The sequence below is a fragment of the Podarcis vaucheri genome (assembly GCF_965113315.1).
Source record: "Podarcis vaucheri genome assembly, chromosome: 6".
NCBI classification, from domain to species: domain Eukaryota; kingdom Metazoa; phylum Chordata; class Lepidosauria; order Squamata; family Lacertidae; genus Podarcis; species Podarcis vaucheri.
In genome coordinates, this window is record NC_138764.1 from 60,834,809 (window position 1) to 60,861,907 (window position 27,099).

At 42.9% G+C, this 27,099-nt stretch overlaps 1 protein-coding gene across 1 annotated transcript; it reads right to left on the reverse strand.

Moving 5' to 3' along the window:
* Nucleotides 1–7,211: 7,211 nt before the first annotated feature.
* On the reverse strand, nucleotides 7,212–25,736 carry LEMD2 (LEM domain nuclear envelope protein 2). The gene is made up of 9 exons (XM_082226859.1): nucleotides 24,592–25,736; nucleotides 23,082–23,122; nucleotides 21,916–21,991; nucleotides 19,483–19,559; nucleotides 18,773–18,852; nucleotides 11,374–11,519; nucleotides 9,869–9,970; nucleotides 9,672–9,774; nucleotides 7,212–9,114 (listed from the first exon to the last, which is right to left on the reverse strand). Exons 1-9 carry the CDS (start codon nucleotides 25,712–25,714, stop codon nucleotides 8,964–8,966), a joined length of 1,899 nt encoding a protein of 632 aa, XP_082082985.1. The 5' UTR covers nucleotides 25,715–25,736; the 3' UTR covers nucleotides 7,212–8,963.
* Nucleotides 25,737–27,099: the final 1,363 nt, after the last annotated feature.

The window sequence follows — 27,099 nt, forward strand, 5'->3', positions numbered from 1 at the left end:
TCACACATTCTGCAGAGGAGACATGCCTGAGCCAATGCATTTCCAAACACCTGTTTGATGCAAGCACACTTTCCTTATTTAGCTGAACATTTTAAAACAATATCCTAGATGTATACAGTATCTAATGTGTGAAGGAGCCCTTAGCATTGAAGTCTTACACATGAGTCACTTCCACATGGGAATGAAACCATTATCTGCAGCAATGCTATCCATCTGCCTTGTAAGCTCTCGTTCCCTTGGGTGTTGAGAATGTCATGGATTAATGCCTTCTAGGAATAGTTTATACAGACCTATTTGCCATGTGCTATCTCTTACAAAGCACGTTGCAAGAACCATGTTCAAACTTCTGTTCTGCAAGGAGAATTTAGTTAGTGTAAAGGGGACGGTGGACATGTCTACTGACTTTTTGTTTTTTTTAGGCAAGTTAATTGAGTGTCACAGCCCTTCTCAGTTTTATTTGCTCTGCTTTTCAAAAGGACATGATTTCGCTCATCCTTAATCCACCTGGTTGGGCCTGATAGGAGCTGTACTCCAAAACTCCAAGTTGGGGAAGGCTGGTTTAGTGGAACGATGCTTGCATCCATCTGCTTAACCACCATGTCTTATGCTGGGTGCCATCATGGCCAGGAGTCTGGCATTTGTAGAAATATGTTTAGAAGGTGCTACTTGGCTCCAATACTTTCCAAAACAAAGGATGAGTACCTTCTGGAAACTTAAAACACACTTGGACAGACATTACCTGAAAGCAAGTACAGTCGTACCTTGGAAGTCGAACGGAATCTGTTCCGGAAGTCCATTCGATTTCCAAAATGTTTGGAAACCAAAGCGGGGCTTCTGATTGGCTGCATGAAGCTCCTGCAGCCAATCGTAAGCTGCGGAAGCCCCATTGGATGTTCGGGTTCCAAAGAAGGTTCACAAACCAGAACACTCACTTCTGGGTTTGCGGAATTCAGGAGCCAAAACGTTCAACTCACAAGGCATTCGGGATCCAAGGTATGACTGTATTGTGTTACGGTGTGTATGTGTTGTTTTACAGACCAACCTTGGACCTTAAACACACCTGACCAGCTATAAAAATGATAAAATCATCATCATCATCTGAACTACTGTATAATAAATGGCTGTTATTTGGTACTTTGATTAGCCTTTTTTAAAAAACCCATCAGGTCAGTTATGCCTGTTTGCCCAGTGATGATCATCCTGTCCGTGCAGGAGAGGCTTTTTGATGCCTGGAAATGCACAATGCAAAACCCTCTTTCACATGATGAAGGAGGCAGTTCCAAGTAGTTGCACTCCACACATACAGGCTGTTGTTGGTTACTGCTGGTGTGGGCATACAGATGTGCAGGCCAATGCAATTTAGGCAGTGCAGTTCTGTCCTTCCTTGCATACAGGGTGGCTGGGAGCGTGCTTATGCATCCGTCTGTCAATGTGGATGTAGAGCTGCTAGCTCTGCGTCTGATGTCTATGTGGACACAGCTTTTCCACTCAGCTAGCTGCGGACAACTTCCTGAGCATTTGAGCATCTCTGAATCAGGACGGCTGCTGTGATTTACCACAGAATCAAAACACATTCGTTCTGGGCTGTGTACTGACTCATTGCTAAAGGGAATGAGCATTTCTTGATTTGCCCAAGCATTTGTCTCTAACGGTTTTCCTCTCGTTTGTTCTAAGCTGAGAGATAATCCAGACAGACATTGAAATAAGCAAGAAGAATGGCCATATTTTTTAAAAAAGTGTTTTCTGAGTTTCACAGCCCTTCAGACAGATTTTATTTGCTTTGCTTTTCAAAAGGACACGATTTAGTGCATCATTCGCCAACCTCATGCCTTTCAGATGTCCATGAGATATGCATTAGATATGCATTAAAAGAAGCAAGAAACTTGAGGCATATGATGAACTATTGCTTAGCAGAACAGCTATTGGATCTGGTACTGTATGTTAAGGAATGTTAGGGTGCAAGAAAGTGTCAGCTTTGGTGGGGAAGAATGTGATACAATCAGGAATGAAAGCACGCTCTGGAGATAACAGATGACAAGCCAGAGCCATACTTTGCCATTCCTTCTGCAACTTATGTAGAACACCCAGAATCATATTTTACTACCTTGAGCGATTCATTAATCCCCCATCTGAGCAGAGCACACAGCCGATATCACTACCTTTTTACAGAGCTTTCTAGAGGAAATCAGAGCCAGATCAGTCTCCTTCCTTTTGCAGCAGGGATGCCTTTTGCAGATGGTGTTGGCTGCCAGTGAGCTGCCAAGCCTGTGTAATTGTATAGTCAGGTCCTCCTCATGGCTAGGAAAGTGAAATGAGACTGACACGTGGCCTTGTGCAATGGCAATAATTTACTAGGGAAAGTGATTTAAGGCTCAAATTCATATGTATACTCCAAGCATGATTTACCTAACACCTGTTTTGTGTGTTGCTACTGCATGCTGCCATGTCCAGTGCTGCTTAATGCATCTATGCACACATGTAGTAGCCTCTCCATGAAGATCTGCCAGCTAACGGAACTAAAATATTATTTTTGCACCCAACATGCTTGGAGTCCTAGCCAGTTTTTCTCTTTTGTGTAGAGAATTTTCCTTCCATACCCAAAGATCCATTCATTTCCTTCAGAGCAGCTGCAAATATTCTACGATTGACCCATGTGCTATTTTCAGACACCACAGCAGAGACCCATGTTCCTGTATGTGCAAGGAGCAAAAATTACTAGTCTGCAAATTTACTAGAAGCTTGTAGAAAACTTACTGAGGCTTGGCTTGGGCTTCTAACCCTGTTACAGCTTGAGCATTTATAGGATGAGTATTGCTAACACAGTAAGACAGTTCTGTTACAGTTAACTATATGCAACCGTATGAAAAAAATGCCACGGGTCCAAGGATGACAGTATTTTTTTTTGCCTAGAGAGCAGAGACAATCTTTTTAAGGAGTATGGAAAGTGATACAATAGGGGCATCCTGTCTTGTGATGTATACACCACCTGGAAAAACTTTCCCTGCAAACAGAGAAAAGTGTGGGATGAATGTTCCCCATGGGCAACATTGCTTCTAATATTTAACAAGCCACCTTCAGCTCTCTCTCTGCCCACCAGAATGAATGAGTTTTGATTGTACACACAGAGCAGTAGGGACAAGGTGGGTGGTGATTCATTATGTGTGGAAATCCTTGGCGTTGACGCTGAGTCTTTTTATCTCTCCTGTGCAGAGTCTGAAGCTTGGTTTCCAGCATCACTCAAGAGGTTTGAGGAAGAGCCTCAATTTTTGATCAGGAAGAATAATTGTCACCAGCCTTGGCAGAAGCAAGTGGAAGGATGGCTCATACTCAGCAGTAGCTCCAGTAAGAAGTGCATGAAGAAGCTCCTCTTCAGTGACGGAAACGTGGGGCATCTGCCGCCTCTTGTCTGATCAAACACTGAACGGCAAGCAAGTCCTTCAGGGCTGACAAAGCACCAAAGCCTTTAGCTATATTTCGCTTGCATTGGGGTTGTGGACGGGGTTTTAGAATTTGTGTTTATGGGTTTGTGTTCTTTTATTGCAGTAGGTTTGCATTGCCTCCCTACCAGTTTGATTGTTATTGGGGGGAAATAAACCTTGTAGAACTGCTAAGCCTGCTGCCAATTAAAAGGACCAGCTAGCTAGGTTTGTAATATAAATGTACGTCTTTGAGGTTCTTTGTACAACTGTATATTCTGCTGTGCAAATTCTCCACAGTTCTCTTAAAACAGCTTTTAAAAAATCTATAAAGGAGCAGACAAACCCCCATGCTGCTGGAGTTCAAGAAGAAAACTCAAGACAAAAGGCTGGCGGGGGGAGGGGGGACCTTGCCATTTTAAAATGGACTTATCTACAGCTGTAGAGAACAAGGGTTGTCTTTATGATCTAACACTAGTTTTAAAAATCGTCTGAGTTATCATATCTACCCCAAAATTCCAGTGGTTAAATGCCCTGAATGATAGCCTTTCCAGATTATTTATATTTGTGTATGTGTATGATAGGGATGTAGGTGGCGCTGTGGTCTAAACCACTGAGCCTAGGGCTTGCCGATCGGAAGGCTGGTGGTTCGAATCCCCGTGATGGAGTGAGCTCCTGTTGCTTGGTCCCAGCTCCTGCCAACCTAGCAGTTCAAAAGCACATCAAAGTGCAAGTAGATAAATAGGTACCGGCGGGAAGGTAAACATGACCTGGAAAAACTGTCTGCCAGTAAAATGAGATGAGCACCACAACCTCAGTCGTCCGTGACTGGACTTAACAGGGGTCCTTTACCTTTTACGTGTATGATTAGATTATATACACAATGTTATACTTGTGATGACTCCTACCTGGGGCAGTAGCTATTCTATCCCCTATAAAAGAACAGGAGGAGGTATAGCAAGTGTAGCCAATATGGCACTTTCCAGATGTTTTGGCTACAATTCATGCTGGCTGGGGTTTGTGGGAAGGTACCACATTGGCTACCCCAATAGTCTTTCTAGAGAGATGGGTATAAAGTAGGCACTACCCAATACATGCCTATAATAGCAGAAAACATGTGCATTTGCAACAATGGAGACATTCCAGAGGAAAGAACAGCATTTTCCCAACAGTAAAATGCCAGTGGGAGAATGTGAGCTATCCCCAGATTAAAAGGACTACCACTGGGAAAGAGAGCTGCATCCCATGCAATAAATGCACAGTCATCACACTGAAGATGGATTATCTGCAAGGGAACAATGGACCTACCATTGCCATTCAGGGGACAAACCTTAAGCTCACTCTGCTTATTTGACGTTTTGCTGGAAGGTACCTTCTGAACACCTAGCAGTTCTAAAGCACGCCAAAGTGACAGTAGATAAATAGGTACCGCTCCGGCGGGAAGGTAAACGGCGTTTCCGTGCGCTGCTCTGGTTCGCCAGAAGCGGCTTAGTTATGCTGGCCACATGACCTGGAAGCTGCACGCCGGCTCCCTCGGCCAATAAAGCGAGATGAGCACCACAACCCCAGAGTCGTCTGCGACTGGACCTAATGGTCAGGGGTCCCTTTACCTTCTGCACACATAACATAAACTATGGACTTCGCTCCCAACAAGATGTGGTGACAGTTTCCACCCTGGAAGGCTTTAAAAGATTAGACAAAGTCATGGAAGATACCACTGCTGATGGCTACTAGTCAGCAAGCAAGTGAACATTCCCCTTTGGGTGTCATGGTTCTGACTCCCCCTGCCCCATTATATAAAGCAAAAGTGTAAAAATGTAAAGTCCATTTATGCATTTTGCGTACCATCTAATTTGGCCTAAGTGTTTGAAGGTTACAGTCCAGGCCTTTGGGAAATGAGATGCTTTGGGCACATTTCACCGCCTGTTCCTTTTTATTATTTACTTCATGCTGATTTTCCCAGTAGAACTGGCACTGTTCCCAAACTAGGCTCCCATAAATAGAAAACAGCATCAGCTGTCATGTCAGTGGGAGACAAAACATTTAATATGAAAAGCCTTTAATGGAAATGGAAAATAAAAAAGATAAAGGGCAAATTTTATTTTAGATGCTTAGTTGGGTGCATATTTTTTCTTTCTTTTTGACAGTAGGAGGACGCAATGGCATTATCAACCCAGATTTCTGAGATTTATAAATAGTCTCCCTAGCGTGTGTCACAATGACAGAAGAAAACAGTCAATGGAAACTGGAAACTGCCCCAACACAAGGCAACTCTTGCTGAAAAGGTGCATTTGGATGAACAGGCTAACTAATACATGGGCCTGCCTCTGTCATAGGAAAAAAAATACACAAAGCACATCAGCATCTCAGGACTTTTAAAAAGGCATAAAAACAGGGAATGCATCCAACACCCTGAAATAACTTTCAACAGAGCAGCTGCAGACAGTACCTTTGAAGCACAAACCATTTTAAACTAAGATCTGTAAAACTTTGTCTGCTACATCACAGATCAGGATGGGGCGATGTAGAAGCAGGGGATACCCCAATTATTTCATTAATGGCGAAGGAGGACAAAAAGAAAAACTAAGTGCTGGCTGCATTCAGTTTTTGTTTTCTCTTCGAGCCCCTCACTAGTGGCTCAGGTGACGTTTTCTGTACAGTGAAGGAATTCGACTTGGCCTTGGGTTCAGATCCCCAGCTTTGTTTAGAAGTTACTGTCTCTCAGGGCATAGTTCATTGCTTGTATTTTCATTTTGCAAGGGGTCCATTTTGTCTTACAAGTTATTTCAGTACATTCTGCAAACCAGGTCTTTTAAGCTGGAAACGAACCATGGCCTTGTTTGCATAAGACCCCTAAGCCAAACATGACTGTGTGATGTAAGGGCCCCTGGGTAGAAGCTTGAATCCATTTTGCTCCTCGTCATTTTTTGCAGCTGCACTAAGCAAGGCCAGGGCTTGGTGCTATTTGGATGTTTTGTATTTTATTGTTAGGCATTGTTTCAGCATTTATTAACATGAGATGTTTGTTTGCCCTGGTGATTATTAGTGTCATGCTTTGTTTAAATTGTGTTTTGTTTTGTAACTGTTAATGAATTATATTTAATTGTGGTTATATTTTATTCTGTATGTTGTTGTGAACTACAAACTTGTCTGGTTGGCACGCTAAGCCAAACCTTAGCTAGGAGGACCAAAAAAGAGCAAAGTGGCTGCAAGTTCCTCCCCAGGACACAGCATGTTCACATGCTCTCTCGCTAAGCTAAAGCCCAGCTTAGTGAGTTAGGGTGTTGCGGGAAACCAGGTGAATGTCTTAAGAGTTTAAAGCAGTTTGAGAGATTTTTATCCCACTATCACTTCTTGGTCAAACAGGCTTAACAAGTGTTTACTGGGGCAAAAGCAGGATGATCTCTCTTCCAAATCCATTATGGAAACTTATCATTTCCCTTCAACTTTTAAAATCCTCAGACATTGTGGATGTTTGTAAATTGTTTCTGAAGGCTGGAGTTTAGCTTTGGTTATTTGCAGGCCAGTGTAGTACCCTCCAGATGTTGTTGGAATCAGGCTCTCATCAGCCCTAGCCAACATGGCCAATGGTCAGGGATGATGGGACCTCACCCTAAGGGCCTTAGTTTTTACAAGTACCATTGTGCTTGTCCAGTGCTGTCTATAACTCATTGCAACCCAATATAATCAGATGAAGTTCAGTTCAGGAGTGCTTTCAGCATTAAATATCCAGAGAAATAAAATTGCCTGCATCTGCCTTGACAGGAGATGGTACTAGTTACCAATATCAGTCAGTCCCATTTGTAGCAAATTTTTATTTTGCAAGATAAAATGGACAGAGACAAAATGTATAATAAATAGCACCAGCCCATCTACATAAAAATAAATGAACAGCTTAGTCAACTGTACATAATATTGTTTGGCATTTCCTCTTGAGAGTCTGATGGTAAAAAATACCCACAAATGTTTCTTTTAAAGCCCTAAGAATGCAGGCACTGTGGAATTTTTTGCAAACATCAGCAGAAATTAAGAATACATTAAAAGCAATAATTTGATTATCTGCTTCAACAGTAGAAGGGGAGTGTTTGTGTGTAAAAAAAAAAGGATGGCTAATGTCACGGAGACATCTGTTACATCTCTTCTTTTGCTCTAAGACACCGCCTACGCTACAGATGGCAACATGTGGGGATAAAATTAAATGAATGCAAGATTTTCTTCTACTTAACCAATAAGACCTCCTGGTGCTTTGTTTTTGGAGGCTGCTTTTCTTTGCACTGATTTCAGCACTGATGAATCAGCAGGAGGCACATAATGAATTGCTGCATGCTGCTAAAACAGCCTCGAAGGGCACCTAGGTGAAAACTCCAATCCGTCAGTTTTTCAGCTCTGCCAGCAGGGGGAGTAAAAGGGCAAACTTCCAAGTTCAGGCTACCACCCACTTGCAAATAAATATGCCAGTTGAAACAAAACATGTCATAAAAGGTAGCATAAAGGCTCAGCTCATTTTACTTAGAGAGGCTCAAATGTGCACACTTTATTCCAAATTCATATGCCACTTGCTATATCCACCGGACAGAGGTGAAGTTCATAATGAGTTAAGTGGATGCCTTGAACCAATAATGGAATGACGTGCCATCATGCCAGAGCCTCGGACTTTATGACGTCACTGAAGAGGTGCATGGCAATTTTGGTGTGTTTCTCCCCCTCACAAACAAACCAGCATGAACGTGGACCAACTAAGGTGCTATATGCACAAAACATGTTCCTATATTGGCTGAATAAAAGATTTCCACTCCTTGGGCAATCCTGTAAACACTTGATTTGTGAGGAGTTGATTCTGTACCAAACACTGTTGGTGCCCCATCTGCTCTCCAGTATGGCACATGACCCAAAAGCACAGCTGTTGCTTTCTGGTGCTCCCCACCAAGCCATTTTAAGACTGAATGCTTTCTACTGCTCTCGTAAGAAAATGTGCTCCCCTACCACTGCCTAAGGAAAAAAGCTTTAAGCCCCTCCCACCTTGCCTCCAAAGGTTCAAGACCTGGTCCTCTCAGCCCCACCCATCACCCAATAAACAATGCCAGTAGATTATTCCTGATCAGTTTCTAAGAACAAATATGCCTCGCATATTTGCTGTCCACTCTTATCCACAGTGCTTCTGTAATGAAGACCTTTACAAAGCATCTTTTAGTGGTCTTAGCACCGACATTCTGAGTAGATGGTCAGATACAGGCTTCCCTAATACCAAAGCAAAACTATCAATGGCATCTTTCAATTGGGGCAAGGGATCCCGTTTCTTTTTTTTTAATTGTTACGTTATGGAAGCCAAATATATGCCATGAGAGTAACTTTGGTGTGCACCTGCATTTCAACATTTATATTCCTTACAGAAAATGATCACCCCCAAGGAGTCATTCTACAGCTCTCACACACATGTACAGTAGTATCAGGGGTTCACCTGAGTATGGGCAACAGGACATTCCCTAGCTAGAAGAGGGCACATTGCCCTGCACAGTGTTAAACCAATGGCTTGGCCTCTGGTCAGAGCTAATGATCTGAATCAGAGAGGTAAGAAGGCTGCGTCCAACGCCACACCAGCATATCCTCTCCTGCCACCCTGTGCGACTCGGTCTGAATACGTGACTCATTTGAAGCGAGGAAGTCCACTGCTCGGTCCCAAACCCGCTTCATTTTTTTCCTGGGGATAAAAAAAAAAAGAGCACTGTAACCAAAGCTGAGCATTTGTGCAATGCAGGAAAATGGTGGTCTAATCTAATGCTTAGAGCACGATCAACCAAGGATCATTTCTGTAGCAGCCAACATTTGAAGGTACAAAAGGGGGGAAAAGGCCCCTTTCCAACTTTCCATGTCATTGTAGATATCTCTCTCTCTAAATACTGGAACTCAAAAGACATCTTCTGCAAAAGTGTCAGGCCAAGCAGAAGGAAATATTCATTTGACCCATGAACAATCAACTTATAGAGCTCATTGCTGCAGGTTATCGTGTTCCCGAGCGTAGATGGCTTGAAATGATCAGGCACATCCCTGAAAGACTGGTCCTATCAGTGGCTATTATCTATATTTGGAGGAAAATAGTACTTAGGCATTCCAAATATTGGTGACAAATATGAGGGGATGCTTGCTTCCTCAGCCTGCTTCTCAGGGACAACTGGTTGGCCACCTTTTTGGAAGACTGACCTCATATCTCCACGGTACCTTAATCAGGACCGTTAATAAAGGCAAAGAAAAACTCACCTGTCTTGTGGTGGGATGAGTGTGTCTCTGATGTGAAGGATGCCTACATATGGGTACCGTTCCAGATTCTGCTCCCATTCTTTGTAGTGACCTTGGACGGCAGCTGTTGAGAGAACAACGCATGCAGTCAGGAAAATAAGCAAACTGATGAAACTGAGAGGATTTTACCTATAATTTGACTAGCAGGTGAATGCTACCTATGATTTTCTGCACCATTTTATACATGTCCCGTTCCTCTTCTTCCCTTTTCCGCCAGTAATACTTTAGAAGAATCAGAATCCCCCAAAGGAAAGCTAAACCTGTGAGGAAGGAAGCACAGAGATGAAATCTTCTAAATACACACGAGTTAGCCTGAAATATTTCATTGCTATCCTTAAGATCAGTTATCAAAGGCGCTCTCTAAAAATTCCCATCCATGCACCCAGCATACAGTGGTACCTCGGGTTACATATGCTTCAGGTTACAGACTCCGCTAGCCCAGAAATAGTACCTCGGGTTAAAAACTTTGCTTCAGGACGAGAACAGAAATTGTGCTGGGGCAGCAGGAGGCCCCATTAGCTAAAGTGGTGCTTCAGGTTAAGAACAGTTTCAGGTTAAGAACGGACCTCCAGAACAAATTAAGTACTTAACTCGAGGTACCACTGTATAGCCATTATGCAGAGATGTGTTTCTTGGAAGGTGCTATACAGCTACATTTGCAATATTTGTAGATTAAAAACAAAATAAAACCAGACTAGCTTTGCTAGTTCACGGGGTATCTCTATGCTTCAGCAAACCAAGTTAAATTACTGTTAACTGAAGACTTCAGTGAAGGATTGAGTTACAAATATGGCAACATAACACTTCGTTTTCACCAACTCGGCAGATCATCACAGTATATCACGTTTTCAGCAAAGAAATTCAGAGCTATCCCAATTTATCCTGACAATTCATAGTGACTGGTCCAAGCAAGCTTTATGACTGAGTGGGAATTTGAAACCTTGTCTCCCCCTCCCAAGTCTAAATCCAAACAACATCCACTATAACACACTAGCTGCATAAAGGCCGACTGCTGGTACTTTCCTCTTAAATCCTGTTCCCATTTATATCATTCACATGCACATTCTTTGCAGGGAATTCCCCCTACAACAGAAGACACCCAATGAGGTCTGCCCATTTGTGCAACGAAAATCCTCTTGCACAGTGGGGTTCTAGGTTTTGCTTCTTCTTCATGCAGCTCCCAAAATTTTCCTTTGGGGGTGGGCAACCTTCTGGAGGTTTGAGGGGGAGAACAGATGGCTGCAGGAGAAAGAGAGGAAGCAGAAACCCTGCTGCACGAATGTATGCCTAACCACACTACTTTGGATCTCACCTAATGTGTGTGCGTGATCTGTGCTTAGTCAGCAATGCATGACTAAGAATAATACTCTGACTGTTAAGGAAGCAGGGTATTAATAGTGCCTTGTGAGGAGGAGGGCAGAATTCATTGGGGTAAATGCCAGAGCACAACTGCATGAAGTTGTGGTGCACACAGAGAGACCTCCACGGGATGATTTTCATGAAATGGCAAACACCCACAGTGCATGAGCCAGTCTCAAGACTGCTTCTTGCTGTTAGGCCCAAGATTAAATATTCAGCAATTTCACTCATTATTCCCTCAACCTTCCAGAATCTCATACTGTACAAGACTTGGCTGTCACAGATAAAGTAGGGGAAAACTTACTCCAAAAGAATATAAATAGGTTAGTAATTGCTGTATGCAGTGCCCGGCGGAAACGGCAGCCTAAGCCCATCCGGGGACGGGTGGATTCGAGACAAACCACTTGGCTCACTGCGGTAACTGTTTCGGAACTCTCATCGCCTTGTAACCTGAAAGGATGAAGCAGAAAGATTCCTTGACTGAACAATGCAAAGAAGTTGATGGTCCATATTTATTATAAACATGCTATCCTCTCCATCACACTCCTTAGTTTCTTGCTCCCAACCTTCTCAGAATATTCCAGCAGTGGCTCATTAACAGCAGATTGAGGAGGATATGAGAGGAGAGCAAAGAAAGATAGCACACTAGCAAGGTAGTCCTCTTCTATAGTATTTTTGTTTCTTCTGACAGCACCTCTTAGTACAGTATACAGGAGATTAAACTTTTAAACTGGATTCCCTCCTCCAGTGACTGCACAGAGATCAAGTGAAAGTGTGCATGCATGTTGAGTCTATTTTCCTTGAAACAAATTCCAGCAGTTAATTTTGTTGGGGAAAATGTTAAGTTCACCTACATTAAATGTTGGTGCATCTTTGGAAAAGGATGAGGGGAAAGCCTACAATTATATGCACACCAAATTTATTCTGTGCAAATCTGCAATAAGGAAAAACCTCATCCTGCAGAATGAGAAAATACTTGAAATGGCCACTAGGATAATTCCAGCTCCTAATCCCCACAAAAAGATAGTTTGGCTAACTGTGCCAGAGGAGAAACAAAACAAAACAAATAAATAAATTCTTTCCAGTAGCACCTTAGAGACCAACTAAGTTAGTTACTGGTATGAGGTTTCGTGTGAATGCATACTTCCTCAGATACCAGAGGGGCTTTACAGGAACTTGGCTTCCCATGGACCCAGCAGAGTAAACAGTGATAAGAGAGTCTCAATGCAAGAGATGATTGACTCAGGATATTTGGTAACTGGGCATGGAGTGCATTCAAACCATGTACAGTAGTTGAGTAAATGGACTTGCATGACAGCAGAATGTGTGAATATAGAATTTAAGAGTCTGTACATGCTAGGCCTGGGTGATATATCAATTTATCCCCAGGACCGGTATGAGGAGCAGACCGTGACATCAGTTTCACTCAGCGGTATATCACTGGTGAAACCGCCACTGCTCCTGAGTCCCTCTGCTGGCAGCATCCACTAGCAGAGGGACTCAGGAGCGGTGGTGGTTTCCCCAATGATATATCACTGAGTGAAACTGCGGCTAACAGATTGAGGTTGAATCCTGACAAGACAGAAGTACTGTTTTTGGGGGACAGGAGGCGGGCAGGTGTGGAGGATTCCCTGGTCCTGAATGGGGTAACTGTGCCCCTGAAGGACCAGGTGCGCAGCCTGGGAGTCATTTTGGACTCACAGCTGTCCATGGAGGCACAGGTCAAATCTGTGTCCAGGGCAGCTGTTTACCAGCTCCATCTGGTACGTAGGCTGAGACCCTATCTGCCTGCGGACTGTCTCGCCAGAGTGGTGCATGCTCTGGTTATCTCCCGCTTGGACTACTGCAATGCACTCTACGTGGGGCTACCTTTGAAGGTGACTCGGAAACTACAACTAATCCAGAATGCGGCAGCTAGACTGGTGACTGGGAGCGGCCGCCGAGACCATATAACACCGGTCTTGAAAGACCTGCATTGGCTCCCAGTACGTTTCCGAGCACAATTCAAAGTGTTGGTGCTGACCTTTAAAGCCCTAAACGGCCTCGGTCCAGTATACCTGAAGGAGCGTCTCCACCCCCATCATTCTGCCCGGATGCTGAGGTCCAGCGCCGAGGGCCTTCTGGCGGTTCCCTCATTGCAAGAAGCAAAGCTACAGGGAACCAGGCAGAGGGCCTTCTCGGTAGTGGCGCCCGCCCTGTGGAACGCCCTTCCAGCAGATGTCAAAGCGATAAACAACTACCTGACATTCAGGAGACATCTTAAGGCATCCCTGTTCAGGGAAGTTTTTAACGTGTGATATTTTATTGTATTTTTGGTTTTTATGGAAGCCGCCCAGAGTGGCTGGGGAGGCCCAGCCAGATGGGCGGGGTATAAATAATAAATTATTATTATTATTATTATTATTATTATTATTATTATTATTATTATTCTACTCTGCCGACGGGCCTCGATACAGCTTGTTCCTCCTTCTGCATCTTTAAACTGAGGAGTGTGCAGCTGCCCTTGCCGCAGTTAAAGAAGCCCCTAGCTCAGCCCTGGCTCACACAAGCCTGCAACAGGGTGGGGGTTCTGTGAAACTGTTCAGTTGAGGGGAGTGTGCTTGCCGTTCTCTGTAGCGAACAGTTAAAGGAGCCCCAATGCTCTGCCTGTGCAAGAGCACGGGGCAATTTCACCCTGAAGCTTCTGTTGCTTGTGTGTGAGTGGCAAGAGCACTGGGTCTGTCTCAGCTGGGAGGGGGACCTTTCATCCTCCCAGCTGAGTGGCGCAAACAAGCTGAATTGTCCCACCCTGCGAGCCTGGGTGAAACTCGAGGTGAGAGCTGGGGCAGTTTCACCTGGTGTCTGGCACACAGAGGCCAATGCATCTTGTTTTTTCAACATTGTGGTATACCACCAAACCACAGTGTTTGGTTGGTGATACACCGTAATGTTGAAAAGCTGATATTGCCCAGCCCTAGCACATGCTGGTAAAATACCTGTGAAAACCTCTCTCAGCAGTTGAAGGCAGATAAAGGAATTACCGCAAAACAGAAAGATGGAAGAAGTACAGCAATTACCGCACTTTGACTCTAGTCTCTGCAGGCTCACTAAAGGAAATCTGGAAGAGCCCTGCTGTAGAATTCCCAGTCTCCAGGCCTTTTCAATCAGTGTATATAAAAAAAAATCCAGGTGATCACATTTTTGGCAGCTAACTGATGTCACACCAGGGTTGCAATTAATAGCTCATCCTACAGATAGTCCAAATCAGTTGGCCAAGAAACACTGCTGAGCAGTGCATATAAGCTCCTGACATACTGCATCACACTCAACTTTTTACCCATCCCCATGGATTATTTGGATCCCAAGTTTCTGAAAGATCTTAAAATATGCAGCAGGGTTTCCAAGCACAGCTGTCTTATTTGGTTCTGCTCTTAACAGAACAGTGTCAAATAAGTTCACACAACATTTGTTGGAAAGCCTGCAGCAGGTCTTTAGTATGCTGTACATTCTTATTGAGTTTCATATTGAGCTGCCAGAACAGGATCCATTTGCTCAAGTGTTGATGAAACTCTTAATTATGGTGAATACAAAACTGGGGAATGTATTTTACGCTTCCAGGCTATGACTTGTAACAGTGAAGAAAATCTTAATTAGAAAGCACTGAATTCCATCCCACCAGCAATTCTAAGCATGTCCCTAAGGGAACAGTGTTTAGCAGTGTGGAGTCTTCCTATACAAAGAATGGAAAAATGGAACACGTTTTCGAACATTAGGTTACAGCAGAGTTTTAGATAATGAGATTAGGGGAGGAGAGTATTTTGTTGTTGCTCACAGCCTCGGGCTTGTTGAATTATTCTACAGCAGTGAGAGAGTTAAGAAGGCCTCAAAATTATGTCTGAAATCTAATAAACACTACTGAACTGAGGCATTGGCATGTACCAACTTACATGAAAACACAGCAAGACTGTACTTTTGGGATCACCTTCAAAGCATTACTCAGAACTGTATTCCATACTAAAATAATTAAAATTTGGTACCTGGCATTCTATGCAAATTTGTGCACTAATCTCACTGGCTTCAAAAGGGACACATATACAGGCAAATTGTTTTACTCTTCTATCATTCTGCCTTGATAAAAGATTGAATCTGATACCATTTTAACAACAATGGCTCCCCACAACGAACTCGAGGAATTATAGTTATTTATTTATTTTCTTATTATTTTTAAATCCTACCTTTCCTCCAAGGAACTCAAGATAGAATACATGATTCTCCCCCTACCCATTTCATCCTCACAACAAGTCTGTGAGGCTGAGAAGCAGTGACCAGCCCAAGGTCACCCAGCAAGTTTCACGGCCTATTGGTGATTTGAACCCTGGTACCCCAAGTCTGAGCCCAACACTCTAATCACTACATCACGCTTATAAGTGTGCCGGGACTTCTGTGAAAGGATGAAAGGGCTAATTTAAAACAATTGTTCCCAATATCTTTGGTTAGACTGAAGCCACAGTGGCTGAACAGATTTAAAATCTGTTGAGAAAACAGGCTAACCCTACCAAAAAAAATATTGAACTGAGACATGACTACAAGCTCCATGAGAAACAGTAAGTAATTTGAGGCCTATGGGAATTTCAACAGTAACTTTTGTAGACAGGACTTCAAATGGAGAGTCTCAAATAAAGAATTCTACACCATACAGAAATAACTAAGATGAGTGGAGATGGAATAATCTTAGCACACTAGCTGGCGTGAATCCCTGGTAACTGCAAAGGAATGCATTTCAAATTGCTATTATCCATCCTTTCCTGCTCACCAAAATAATTGTGTTTTCAAATAGCACATCTGTATTAGAGAGTTTGAAAATATATTTATATGGGCTCCCTGCCGGCAGCAAGTGGCTCTTGATATCTCCCTCACAGTTCAAGAGAGTAATCTATAATATCGGGACGAGACAGGCAAGGAAGTCCTTATAAATATATAATAGGCACTCAGAGAGATGGCATGATTTTTCAAAGAGCTGAAATGATTTGCACAGGGTGATGTTTGCTCTCCAGACACAGTCTGCAGCCGCCATTTACAAATAAACAAACTCATCTGCTGAAAAAAAAAAGCTTATTCTGTTCTTTCAGAACCAACTGAATGACAGCAAGGATATTGCCCTTTATGCCAGTGAGCAAGTTAGCTACTCTCAAGATGTGACCAAGATCATCCAAATTTCGTGTGTTATAGATGCCTTAAAGAGCATAAAACTTCCCTTTAATATAACCACATTTACTTCGAGCACAAGAGAACGGGAACAAATGCTCCGTGAATCTCCTGAATTTAAATCACATGAAAGCTAGGCCAGCACAACCAAGCTCATATTTCAGCCACCTGTATAAAGTACATGGTATCAACCAGTTCAATCAGTATCAACCAGTTAAAACAAAATAAAATTAATAAATTTCAGAGGACTGGAATCAGTTTTACAGTCCACCTGAAAGACCAGAAAAGGCACAGTGTACTCTTGTTCCATAACTGAGAGATCACTGCATTCTGAACTGTTGGTATTTCAAGCAACACCCTGGTATTAGCAGGGAGAGAGACTCAGGTTTCTCAGTTATGATGTGCCAGAATATTGCTTACCTCATATGATCCATTGAGGTTTCAGACTGAGAAATGACAGCCAGTCTATGTACTGAGTTATATCCAGAGCTGTGCTAAATAAGCATCCTGCAAGCACAAGGATTTCTGAGTGTGCAGTGGGACTTCTCCTACCTTCCCCCTGTAGGGTAGGCTGTTATCATCTCCATATTACAGGTATGAATGGAGAGCAACTGTCCTAAGGAGATGCAAGATTTGAACCAGGAAGTCCCCATCATTACACCACACTAGTTTCCACAAATAAAAAAGGAATAAAGAGTAACAGCCAAGCATTACAAGTCAGGCCTGCAAACATCATCAAGGCCACATTAAGGCAGTTGGAGGGATGGTGCAGTTCATCAAACAGGCCTCTCTTCCTCCCAAAAGGAATGCATGAAATAAAGTACCAGAAAATATGTCAAGATATTTCTTAAAGACTCACAAATTTATTATTACTTTCATGGACTATCATATAAATACTCTGAGAATGCAGTTTTACAGCCTATAGCAAAACACGAACCTTTGACAACCAACAAAATGAATACACACGCGTTTTTATATTTTATACTCAAATCTCATTGGTTTTGCTCACTTCCTAACCTGTGTCAGTCAGTCAAACCTGTGTTGCATGCCTGTTGTGGAGATACAGGAGGAGGCATTAAATGGCTACAAAAGGGGACTTGGTGCTTTTATCATAGGTGTCAACTTTTGGTTCCTTTAACCAGAGCGATGCACCTTTGTACTACAAAAGCGCCAGATTTTTCTGCCCACTCCCACTTAAATATACCTCCAAGGCTTCAACCAATACTAACCTGGCCAGATGGTTGGATGCTTTAGATGCACAATTCCACTCGTGTTCAGCTGTGATTGCTCCCAGGTTAGAGTGCACAATAGACTTATTACTAAGGAGTTATTTTAGACCTATATCCCGTGTTAGAAACTGAGAAATGAAAGCTAGGAGCTAAATGGCATCTTAAACCTAGGTTATGTCTAGGCACACTTTTTTATAACAAGAATACAAAGCTGAAAATGAATTAACTGCTGCTAAAATATTATGTTCATTTTTCCGATGGTCTAGTCCTTTCCCTGCCCACCCCCTACTATTTTTAAGAGGGTCTGTTCTCCAGCTTTCAGAGTAGCTGGAAGTGGGGAGGCAGAAAAAGTCCTCCTTCCACTATGCAGTTTTAATCTGAAATCTCTGAAATCTTAGGTGCAGTACTGTGCCCAGAGCTCAGAAACTGCTTGCACTAATGAAATTCCTTAACGCAAAATGCGCCTAGAACAATGGGAGTTTCGAACACTACCTATAGCCACTGGGGGTGGGGGATTGTGGAGAGCAGATCGGTTTTCTTTCATTTTAAAAAGGAACAAAATGGAATGGAAAGAAACTATAGAAATCCCAAGGACAGAAGCAGGAAAGGAAAGCACACTCTAACGGGGAGAGGAGAAAAGCAGCTCTTTAGAACTGCAGGGATTCCTGTACTATGTTGTCCAAATAACTCACTCATCACAGTTCTGACTTCATTCACAGACTACAAACACTGAAAAGTGGGAGTAGCCAGGCTGGCTTATCTCTCAGAAATTGCTTAAAAGGGTGTTTGCACATCTTGCTTTATAAGATGTAGGGGGACACTGAAGAGTAGGAGGAGGAGAGAAAGGAAGCTCAGTCCAAGCCCCCTTGCAGGCATTGGGCCCTGGTACAACTGCACCTTTATAAATCCAGCCTTTCATTTCTTTGAGAGTCATGGAGCTGCACAGCTAGCAACTATGACCTTCCAGATGCCCGTCAACCCATGTTTTGGCAATCTCAGGCAGAAAGCAAAAGGAGGTGAATTACCAAACCACAGGTGGGCAACTTGGTGGGTATCAAATTCTGCAGGTCAAATGCAAATCTAAATAAAAACATCTTACAGTGCCAGGTTTAGAAGAACACTTGTAGTTAGCTAGTTCTAGAAGCCTGGGGGTCTTCCTAGGGAAAGTCTTACACTGCTTGTTTTTCAAACAGTCACTTATGGTTCCCTGAGTCACATCTCCACTGAATCTCATGGGATAGTGAACAGATATGGAGATAAATTTAACACAGGTCATTCCAATGAACTTACCATATGCCTGAGTCTCTGTGATTGTCCAGTAACTGCTGCAAAGCATCCGCAAACCTTTGTGCACTGTAGGCAGTCACATTCTGTAAGGAAGTGGGCCCCAAGATGTAAATTCTGCATTCAGCTAGCAGTGAGACTTTTCTGTAAATACATTCTTTCCATACTATTTAATTTATTATATTTATATTCCACCTGCTTTTCCACAGAATTTGAGAAAATATACATAGGGCACCCACCCAGGTAGTCTCCTATTTACAGCACAATTAGTTTAGCAACGCTTTAAATACATTAAAATGTGTTAGGATTCTATTCAGTTTTTCAAGTAGCTAAGACTATAATTTTATGATCATATTTGATGCAGGAACACACTCCATAGGTGTGCATAACTATAGTATACTAACAATCCTTTTCTCTATAGAGGTACACAAAAGAAAAGAGGAAAGCAATGTGTTTACTACTGCTTTGTAAGCAACGACTTTAAAATGCTGGAAGATTTTGGTTTCTCAAATGGAAAAAGAAACTGCAAGTTTCAGCAGTCATATTATTTAGGTTTTCCAACGCAACAACCCAAATAAAAAAATGCCAACCAAGTAACAGCCAAAATAATAATAAAAATTACTGAAGGGAAAAAATAAAATAGAAGGTAGTTTTAATGCACTAAATAGCAGATAGAAATATATACCAAAATAGAAAAATGTCATGACCTTGCTTACCTCTATATATTCATTTGCCACACTAACTGGAATGCATTTACTTTCTAGATTATCAGGGTTTCCACACTCAAAGTTGCCTGGTGGTGGTGGGAGAGACAGAAAAAATTATTGACATGGAAATCATGAAACTTGCCAAATAGTACAGAAGCACTGAGCTAAGTTCCTTTTTAAAGCACTTTTAATGCTAGCCAAAATGTTTTTACAGAATATAGACCTGGTTTAGTTTTATGACTTAATAAAATTTGCAGTGCTGTATATACGCTAGCATAAGGCAATCAAACCTCACATTTATTCCAAGAGAGCAGCTCATACCTTAGAAGAAATGCATGTATGTGTTCCTCCTTTGTGTAACTGTACCTTGCCTAATGCTTTGGGCTAATAGGATACTATTAAACAGTGCCTGAAAAATTTACTGAATTATACAAAGATTTATAACATGTCTGAGGACACCCCCACATGCCCCTTAAAAAAATGCTTTCATGGTGATTCACATTCGGGATGGGATCAGGGATGTTACACGTTGACCGGCTTCCAATGCTGAAAAAGTTTTAGGGTGGGCCTGCCACTTAGCTTCTGGTCAGGTTATGTTCTGTGGTTCACCTGATGCCTTCATTACAAATCTTTAGGTGCCAGGCGAAAACATTTCTCTATAACCAGGCCTATGGCTGATTAACATTCTATGGCCCTTAAAATGTGCTTGTGGGAGGAGGGCTAATTCTTTGTTCTTGTTTTTATTATGTATTTTGTTTTCGCCATTTTGTTGTGACTGCCTGTGATCTTTGGAAGAAGGGTGGCATACTAGTACTACAACTTTCACAATAAACACAAGAGGGGAGTGAGACGGGATTGCTGCCTTTTGTAATGGACACTCTAAGATACAGCCTGACAAGCAGTTGTCCAGTGCCAGTTTTCTTTTGAAAACTGGTTTCTCATCTGCAAGGCCATGAAGCCATCAAGAACGCTTTGATATTTCCACCACACGCTGATGACACAACCCAATTTTAAACTTAAACTTCAAAATCTGAACTGAAAAGCGGCCGAATTATTCAGGAGTGCAAGCAGTTTATGCACCGCCCCCCACTGTGAATGTACAGCACTGTGGTTATAAAGAACATAACCAGACATTGATTTTTAGTTCAAAAGACTTTTAAGTATCCTTCCCTGCAGAGTGGCCACAAGGTAAGAAAATGTGATGTACAAAGAACAAACAAATTAATTTCAACAAAGCTTAAGAACTACTGAAATTCAGGAAACAAGCCTACTATATGAAACAGTGGCATAAAACCCCTACCATCCACTGCCCTCACAGTAGTTTCGGCCAGCTATTAAAACGTCTGTTGTGCTGACAGCTGCCAAAAAATTAATGTTCAAGATACCAACTACCTTGAAAACTATGCAAGAGGTTATTTGACAGTGCAATCCTTTGCATTCTGATTTGAAAGTCCCACTGTGTCCAATGTGTGCAGAGGATTACAGCCTACTGCATTTAGGACCTTGTTGGCGTTAAATAAATGCTGCCTAGTAGTGATCTCCAAAGGTTTTTCCAGACACAGTTCAGTTCTGCAATGCAGATGGGGATACATACAGAGAAACGTAACGGTTAATGATATAAAATGGGCCAGCCTGGTGGAAAGGGGACATATACATTGCTGTGATCAGGGAACTCATTCCTGGAAACATTCCATATATCCAGGATGAGATAGGTGAAGGATGAGCTCACCATCAGCACACAACCACGGCTTTCACAGGGAAAAGCGTATCAATATCCTTTGGGATATTTTGATTAGTCAGCTGCTAAATGTAACAGTGTTCTGGAAATTGTTGGGTTGTGTTGGCCAGCCCTTTAAAACTATGCTGTGTATCTGTGAAAGCTAGAAGAAGGTCTTGAACTTAACTTGTGAACTGCATCTTTATTTTGGACATGGAGTGGGCGTCACATCAGGAAAGCACACCTGAGAAATGCTTGACATAGCACAAATGCTAAGGTTATGTTAGCATAAGGATTTTCCTTACTTGATGGAACCTTGTCCCCCTCTCTTCTCATCAAATTTGTACTGTGCTTTCCCCCATCCTCCCAGAGCTGATTTGGGAATGGCACAGCGTATGTGCAGTTGGAGGAAAGGAGGGAATACCCATTGCGCTAGTGGGAATCCTTGCATGGTCTCACACTAGCACAATGGATTAGTCGACTATGACCCTAAATCTCATTTCATCTAAGTGAAAACATCAGTGCCATACTAGGGGGTCATTGTTTTAATAATAATGCAGCTCAGATTTAGAAAGGCTGCTTTCCCTACATTCCTCTGCAGCCTTTGAAGGGAAACAAAACAGTCCTCGCTGTTTTAAATTCAAATTAAGGTTGAAAATAGCTAGCTAGTATACACCTATTTTCTTTGAACAAAGTGTTTGGTAAAAAGATAAATGAGAACTCACCAGCTTGAACTGCAAGATAATTGTATAGTTCATACAGAATGGTCATTATCATTTCTTCATGTTTTTCCTGACAGTACTGAAAAATTAAGAGAGAAAATTATTCAACAGATCTTTAATTCAACCAACTACAAAAATTACAACTATTAAATAGGACATTTCTCATGTGCTCTAATTTAGCTACTGAAAACTAAGGATGGACTCATAAGACCTCATTTCTTGCCAGAAGTTTAATTCTCTCTTTCTGCAAATGTCATTGCGAAAGTATATCATTTTGTATGATGACGGGGAGAATGAGAGGACTCAATATATATCAGTTCCCTTCACTGCAGTCACTATCAGAATAAAACCCATCACATCCTGTGGATTATGTGCACTGTAAAACATTGGATTTTGGGGTGGGGGGGTACAAAAACTATACAGCCCTCAGATCTCAAATTATAATATTCTAAGTAAGTTTGATGATAAATAATCTTAAATCTACGTATGTACAAAAAACAAATCAAGGGCTTTCATTTTAATTATATGCACTATATTGTATAACAAGGTTTGTCTTATTCAGCTACATGTTACAGAAAAAGTTACAACTACATGCGTACATCAGGAGAGATTAAAGGCTGTTAGCTCTATTAAGCTTGTTATTGAAAAGTAGCTTTACAGATGAAATCCTTGTCACAAATCAGTCTCACTTTTGTTACAACTGACTAACGAATATTTCTGTAAGATAAGAAGGATTTAGATTTGCAGCAGCTTAGATTTACATGGTCTGAATTACTAATCTATAAGAAGCTGTCTGTTAATTGCACACCAATAAATCATTAGATTTCTCTTGGAAAATAGCAGAGGCTTACTTCTGTAGCAACACAGATACTAAGTGACCTGTGGGCAGTGCTTTTTTCTATAAAAAAAAATGTTTAGGAATACTCGCATTTTCCTGCTCATAATGAAATACTGTCCCTCAATGAGGGGACACAAAATGTTTACGGTTCTGTGTCCCCCCCAGAAAAAAATGCACTGCCTGTGGCCCTCCAGATATTGTTGGACCAAACTCCTCATCATCTCTAGCCTTTGGCCAAACTGGCTGGGGCTGATAGCAGTCACAGGTAAGCTGTACATTGTACTTATTAACGAAATTTAACATTGGAGATAGTAAGAAGATTCACACTTACACCTTCTTTAGTTCTTTCACAATCCATGGACAATAGGTTAACTGTGAATGAGAAGAAATAAGGATTTTTATTTTTTTTTAATGAGTCTTGTAGCATCTTCAAAACTAACAGATTCATTGTGGCATAAACTTTTGCGAATTAAATCCCACTTCGTTTTGTTACAGAAGATGGACATGGCTACCCTTCTGGAATTTATTTTCTAAGCATGTTATTTTGTTAAACCTGCAATATGAACCTAATAATGTTCCTTGGAAGTGCCCCATTTTGTTCAATGGGACTTACTGCACAGTTAAGCACCCATAGATTTCCCATCAAAAGGAAATGATTGACATAACATAGTAACAAGACAAGAGAAATAACTATTCTGCATTCATGTCAAAATAAGCACATTTGTTTACTTTGCAGAGTATCTGGGGTTTTGATTCTGAATATAACTATAGACAGAAAATGTGATCTAGCTTATTGAACACTTATGGATTAAAACATAGTGCAGACAAATCTTGACTGAGACAGTATTTTGCTATCATACTGTAGGAAAAGTTACTTTGTAATGCTGGTGAAAGGATGCTAGACTGATTTCTGGAATGAGTAAGAACATCCCACTACCTCATCATAAATCTGTAACATAAGGGTAACAGCCAATATATATTGCCACATAAAAGTTCACCAGATTTTAAAATACAAGTGGGTGGGAAGAGTCTTTTACACATTTTCCCACAATGCTTTGCAAAAACAGTGACCAGAAAAACTGTCCAATTGATCATGAATTTGTAGTCACTGAAGTAATTGTTATGACTTTTGGAGTGGTAGTCTAAGACAGTGAAGGAAACATCCTATTAGTAACAACCATGTTCACCTCCCACTTGTCATTCTAAAGTCATACAAGAGAATTATTATTTGATACATCAGGAGAATTCAGTCTATCCTTTTCAAAAGGTAGAAAGAACCTTTTCATCTGCTTAATCTCGGTGGTGTGTGCAAATATTAAACATTTCAAGATCAGTAGTTGCTAGGCAGCCAATCTGAAAGACATCATAAAGCTTTCTTTTGACAACATATCCTTAGAACCTGGGCCAGGACAAACTTCCTATAATGGTTATTTGAAAAGGTATTCATCCTTAGGCTATGCACACACTATAACTTTCAAGCACATTGCAACATTCTTTCCCTCAAAGGATTCTGGGTACTGTAGTTAACCCATCATTGAGTTACAATTCCTAGCAACCCTTAACAAACTACAGTGCCTAGAATTCATTGAGGGGGGAAATGTGCTTTGAAGACATAGTGAGCATGCGGCCTCAGTCATTTTTGTACATTGATTATGAGCTTTTGAAGGAATGGATGCTAACTTTTGCCACAAAAAAGTTCTACAAGCTGTGTTTCTGTAAGCAACAAGCTGAAAAGAAAAGGGACTGGAACACCAAAACTCTAAATGAGGCTATCCGTAAGAGGAATAAGAGATGGAAGCGGAGTTGAAGAGGAAAAGCAGCGTTACATCCCGCACACGTACAATTCTCAGGCCCTTCCAGTCGGGGAGGTCCCATCATCTTCACCCAAAGGATGCCCAGGAAAATGACCAGCAGCCCTATGGTTGCCAGCCACAGGAACCAGGAGAGATAAAATTCTAGGCCTCTGCCTTTCCTCCTTATGCCCTGAGCTTGGGATTTCAAGCCTACATGCTGGCGCGTCCCATCCCAACGTGTCTCCCTACTCAGCTGTCTTGCCCCCCATGGCGGTGTTTTCAAATTCCTGGGTGGGAGCCCAACCTCCTTCTGCGCTTTCCACGGGGACCTGTAGGTCAGGCCCTCTTCACTCCTTTGGGTCAGCGACCCCAAATAGGAGCTTGGAGTGACCCTCCTTTCGGCCTCTAGGTGGGCCCTGTTACTGAAGGAGCTGGGGGTGACCCCCCTTTCGGCCTCTAGCTGGGCCCTGTTACTGAAGCCTGCAGCACTGCCCCCCACCACGGGGGGCTTCCAGGAAAGGCTGGGGCTCACGCTCTGCTCGTTTTCCCACCACTTGCTGGGACTTAACCCTATTCCACCTCCTGGGGATGCTGCTCCCCACGAAGGGCTGGAGGTGAACCTGGGAGCCGCCGCCTCCCTTTGGTAAGGGGCCTCGAAGCCTTCTCCCGCCTCCAGCCGGGCTCTCCTCGAAGCCAACCCGCTACTGCCCTCCTCCCAGCGGCTGCTCGGCGTCGCTCCCTCCCGAGCCGTCAACTGGGGCCTCCGGGCGGCGGCGAGCCCGCTGTCTGCCCGCCAGTCATCACTCTGAGGCAGCAGCCCTCGACTCCCGCTCGCCGCCTCCCGACGAGGCGGCTCGTAGTCGTTCCCTTCTTCTTCCTCCTCCTCCTCTTCCTCCTCCTCGCTCTCCTCCCTCCTAACCGGGACGCGGGGCCCCCGGGGAGCCGCCTTGGGCCCGGCCGCGGCCTTGGGCCTCGCGGGCCCGCTCGGGCCCTGAGGGTGTGTCCGGGCGGCGCTGCCGCGGCTCCTCAGCCCTGCGGCCACCTCGGCCCTCAGCCGAGTGAGTTTCTTGGCGTAGAGCTTGCGGGTGGAATCGGTAATGGGCCCCGGCTGGTAGCCGAGGGCCAGCAGCTCCGCCCGCAGCTCTGCGTCTGACAGACCCGCTGCGGCCATAGCCAGAGAGGAGCGAAGGAGCGCCAGCCGGAAGTGATACCTTCTCCGGCGAGGAAGAGCTTACCGCCATCTTGGTAGGGGCAAGCAGGCGTCTCTCTTCCAGCTGCCATCATGTGGAGGTCAGGGCCGCCTCCGACGCGGCCGCCATCTTGAGAGGGTCACTTATGGCGCTCCGAGAGGCTGCATTGCTTTTTATACGCTTGCCTGGGAGAAAGTGCCTTTGAGCTCAGCTCAGGAGGGCTTGCTTCCGAGTAGACGTCTATACTAGGATTGTACTGCAAGCCGGCCAGGCCCTTGTAGCGAGATAAATAAACAAAAAAGAAAGCAAAAAGCACGTACACGTATCAGTGGCATAGCTGTCAACATTTCCCCCTTTTTAAGGGAAATTCCCTTATTCCGAATAGGATTCCTCGCAAGAAAAGGGAAAAGCTGACAGCTAGGATCAGTGGCAGAGTACACTGCGGACTTGTCCCCCCTCCCCCAATCTTTGTTGCACCTTAAATATTGTTACTGTTTAAAGTCCTCCCATCTTTAATTCTGAAATGTGGAAAGATGATTATTTCTTTATTTTAGTACAGCCTGAATTCTGTCTGGCCTCTTGCCTTCCTTCCTTCCTTCCTTCCTTCCATTATTAAATATGCCTTAGGGATGCATTCCGGTGCATGTGTTTCTGCCAGTAAGGCAAACTGAACGCAGCGAGGCTTACTTCCATGTAAACGCGTATCGGATTGTGGCGCAAGATTGCTTTTATTGGTTTTTAGCGTCGTGGGAAAAGGCTCGCAGGAGGCGCAATGCACCCAGTGGGCCACTGGGGCAAGGAATAACGATATTAATGAAGAGCCGATGTGAATGATCCCTTTTCTTTGTTCATTCCTGTGTTCATTCTCAGCCCTCGTTCGTTAGGAGGACATGTTTTAGAGGAGCTGCAGCAAACTTGGATACAAATAAAACTAAAATGACCCTTTATTGTTGCGTTGCGTTTCATTCCACCAGCTGGAAATTGGGTAGCCAATAGAACTGTTCATCTTGCTCTAAAACTTTATCTAAAGAAATACTGTAATTGTAAAACAGAATTTTGTATCCTGCCAGCTCAAGAATTTGCGGCTATAACTTTCTGTTTTTTACTTGATCTGCGGCCAAGAGGGTTTAAACTGGCCTGGAAAAGGTCAAGAATGTAATGAAATAAACTGAGGAAGCACCATGCAATAAATAAATTCAGAATAAACAATTCAAAGTGTGTATATCCTGTGTATGGCGAAAACCTTGTTTCTCAGTTAATGAGCTTACCATTTTGCCCAGGCTGCTATGTATTATTATTATTATACCTTAGAAAAATTCCCCCTTTAGCTTGCATCAAATATAGTGTAACCATCAAATGCATTTCT

Bases quoted from the DNA above. Each gene is read 5' to 3' on its own strand.
- LEMD2 (XM_082226859.1), bottom strand. From the start codon at position 25,714: ATGGCCGCAGCGGGTCTGTCAGACGCAGAGCTGCGGGCGGAGCTGCTG. The intron at 21,992-23,081 runs GTAAGTGTGAAT...TTAATTTTTCAG, and splicing joins GTGAAAGAACTAAAGAAGGT to TACTGTCAGGAAAAACATGA. The intron at 19,560-21,915 runs GTGAGTTCTCAT...CACCACCACCAG, and splicing joins TTATCTTGCAGTTCAAGCTG to GCAACTTTGAGTGTGGAAAC.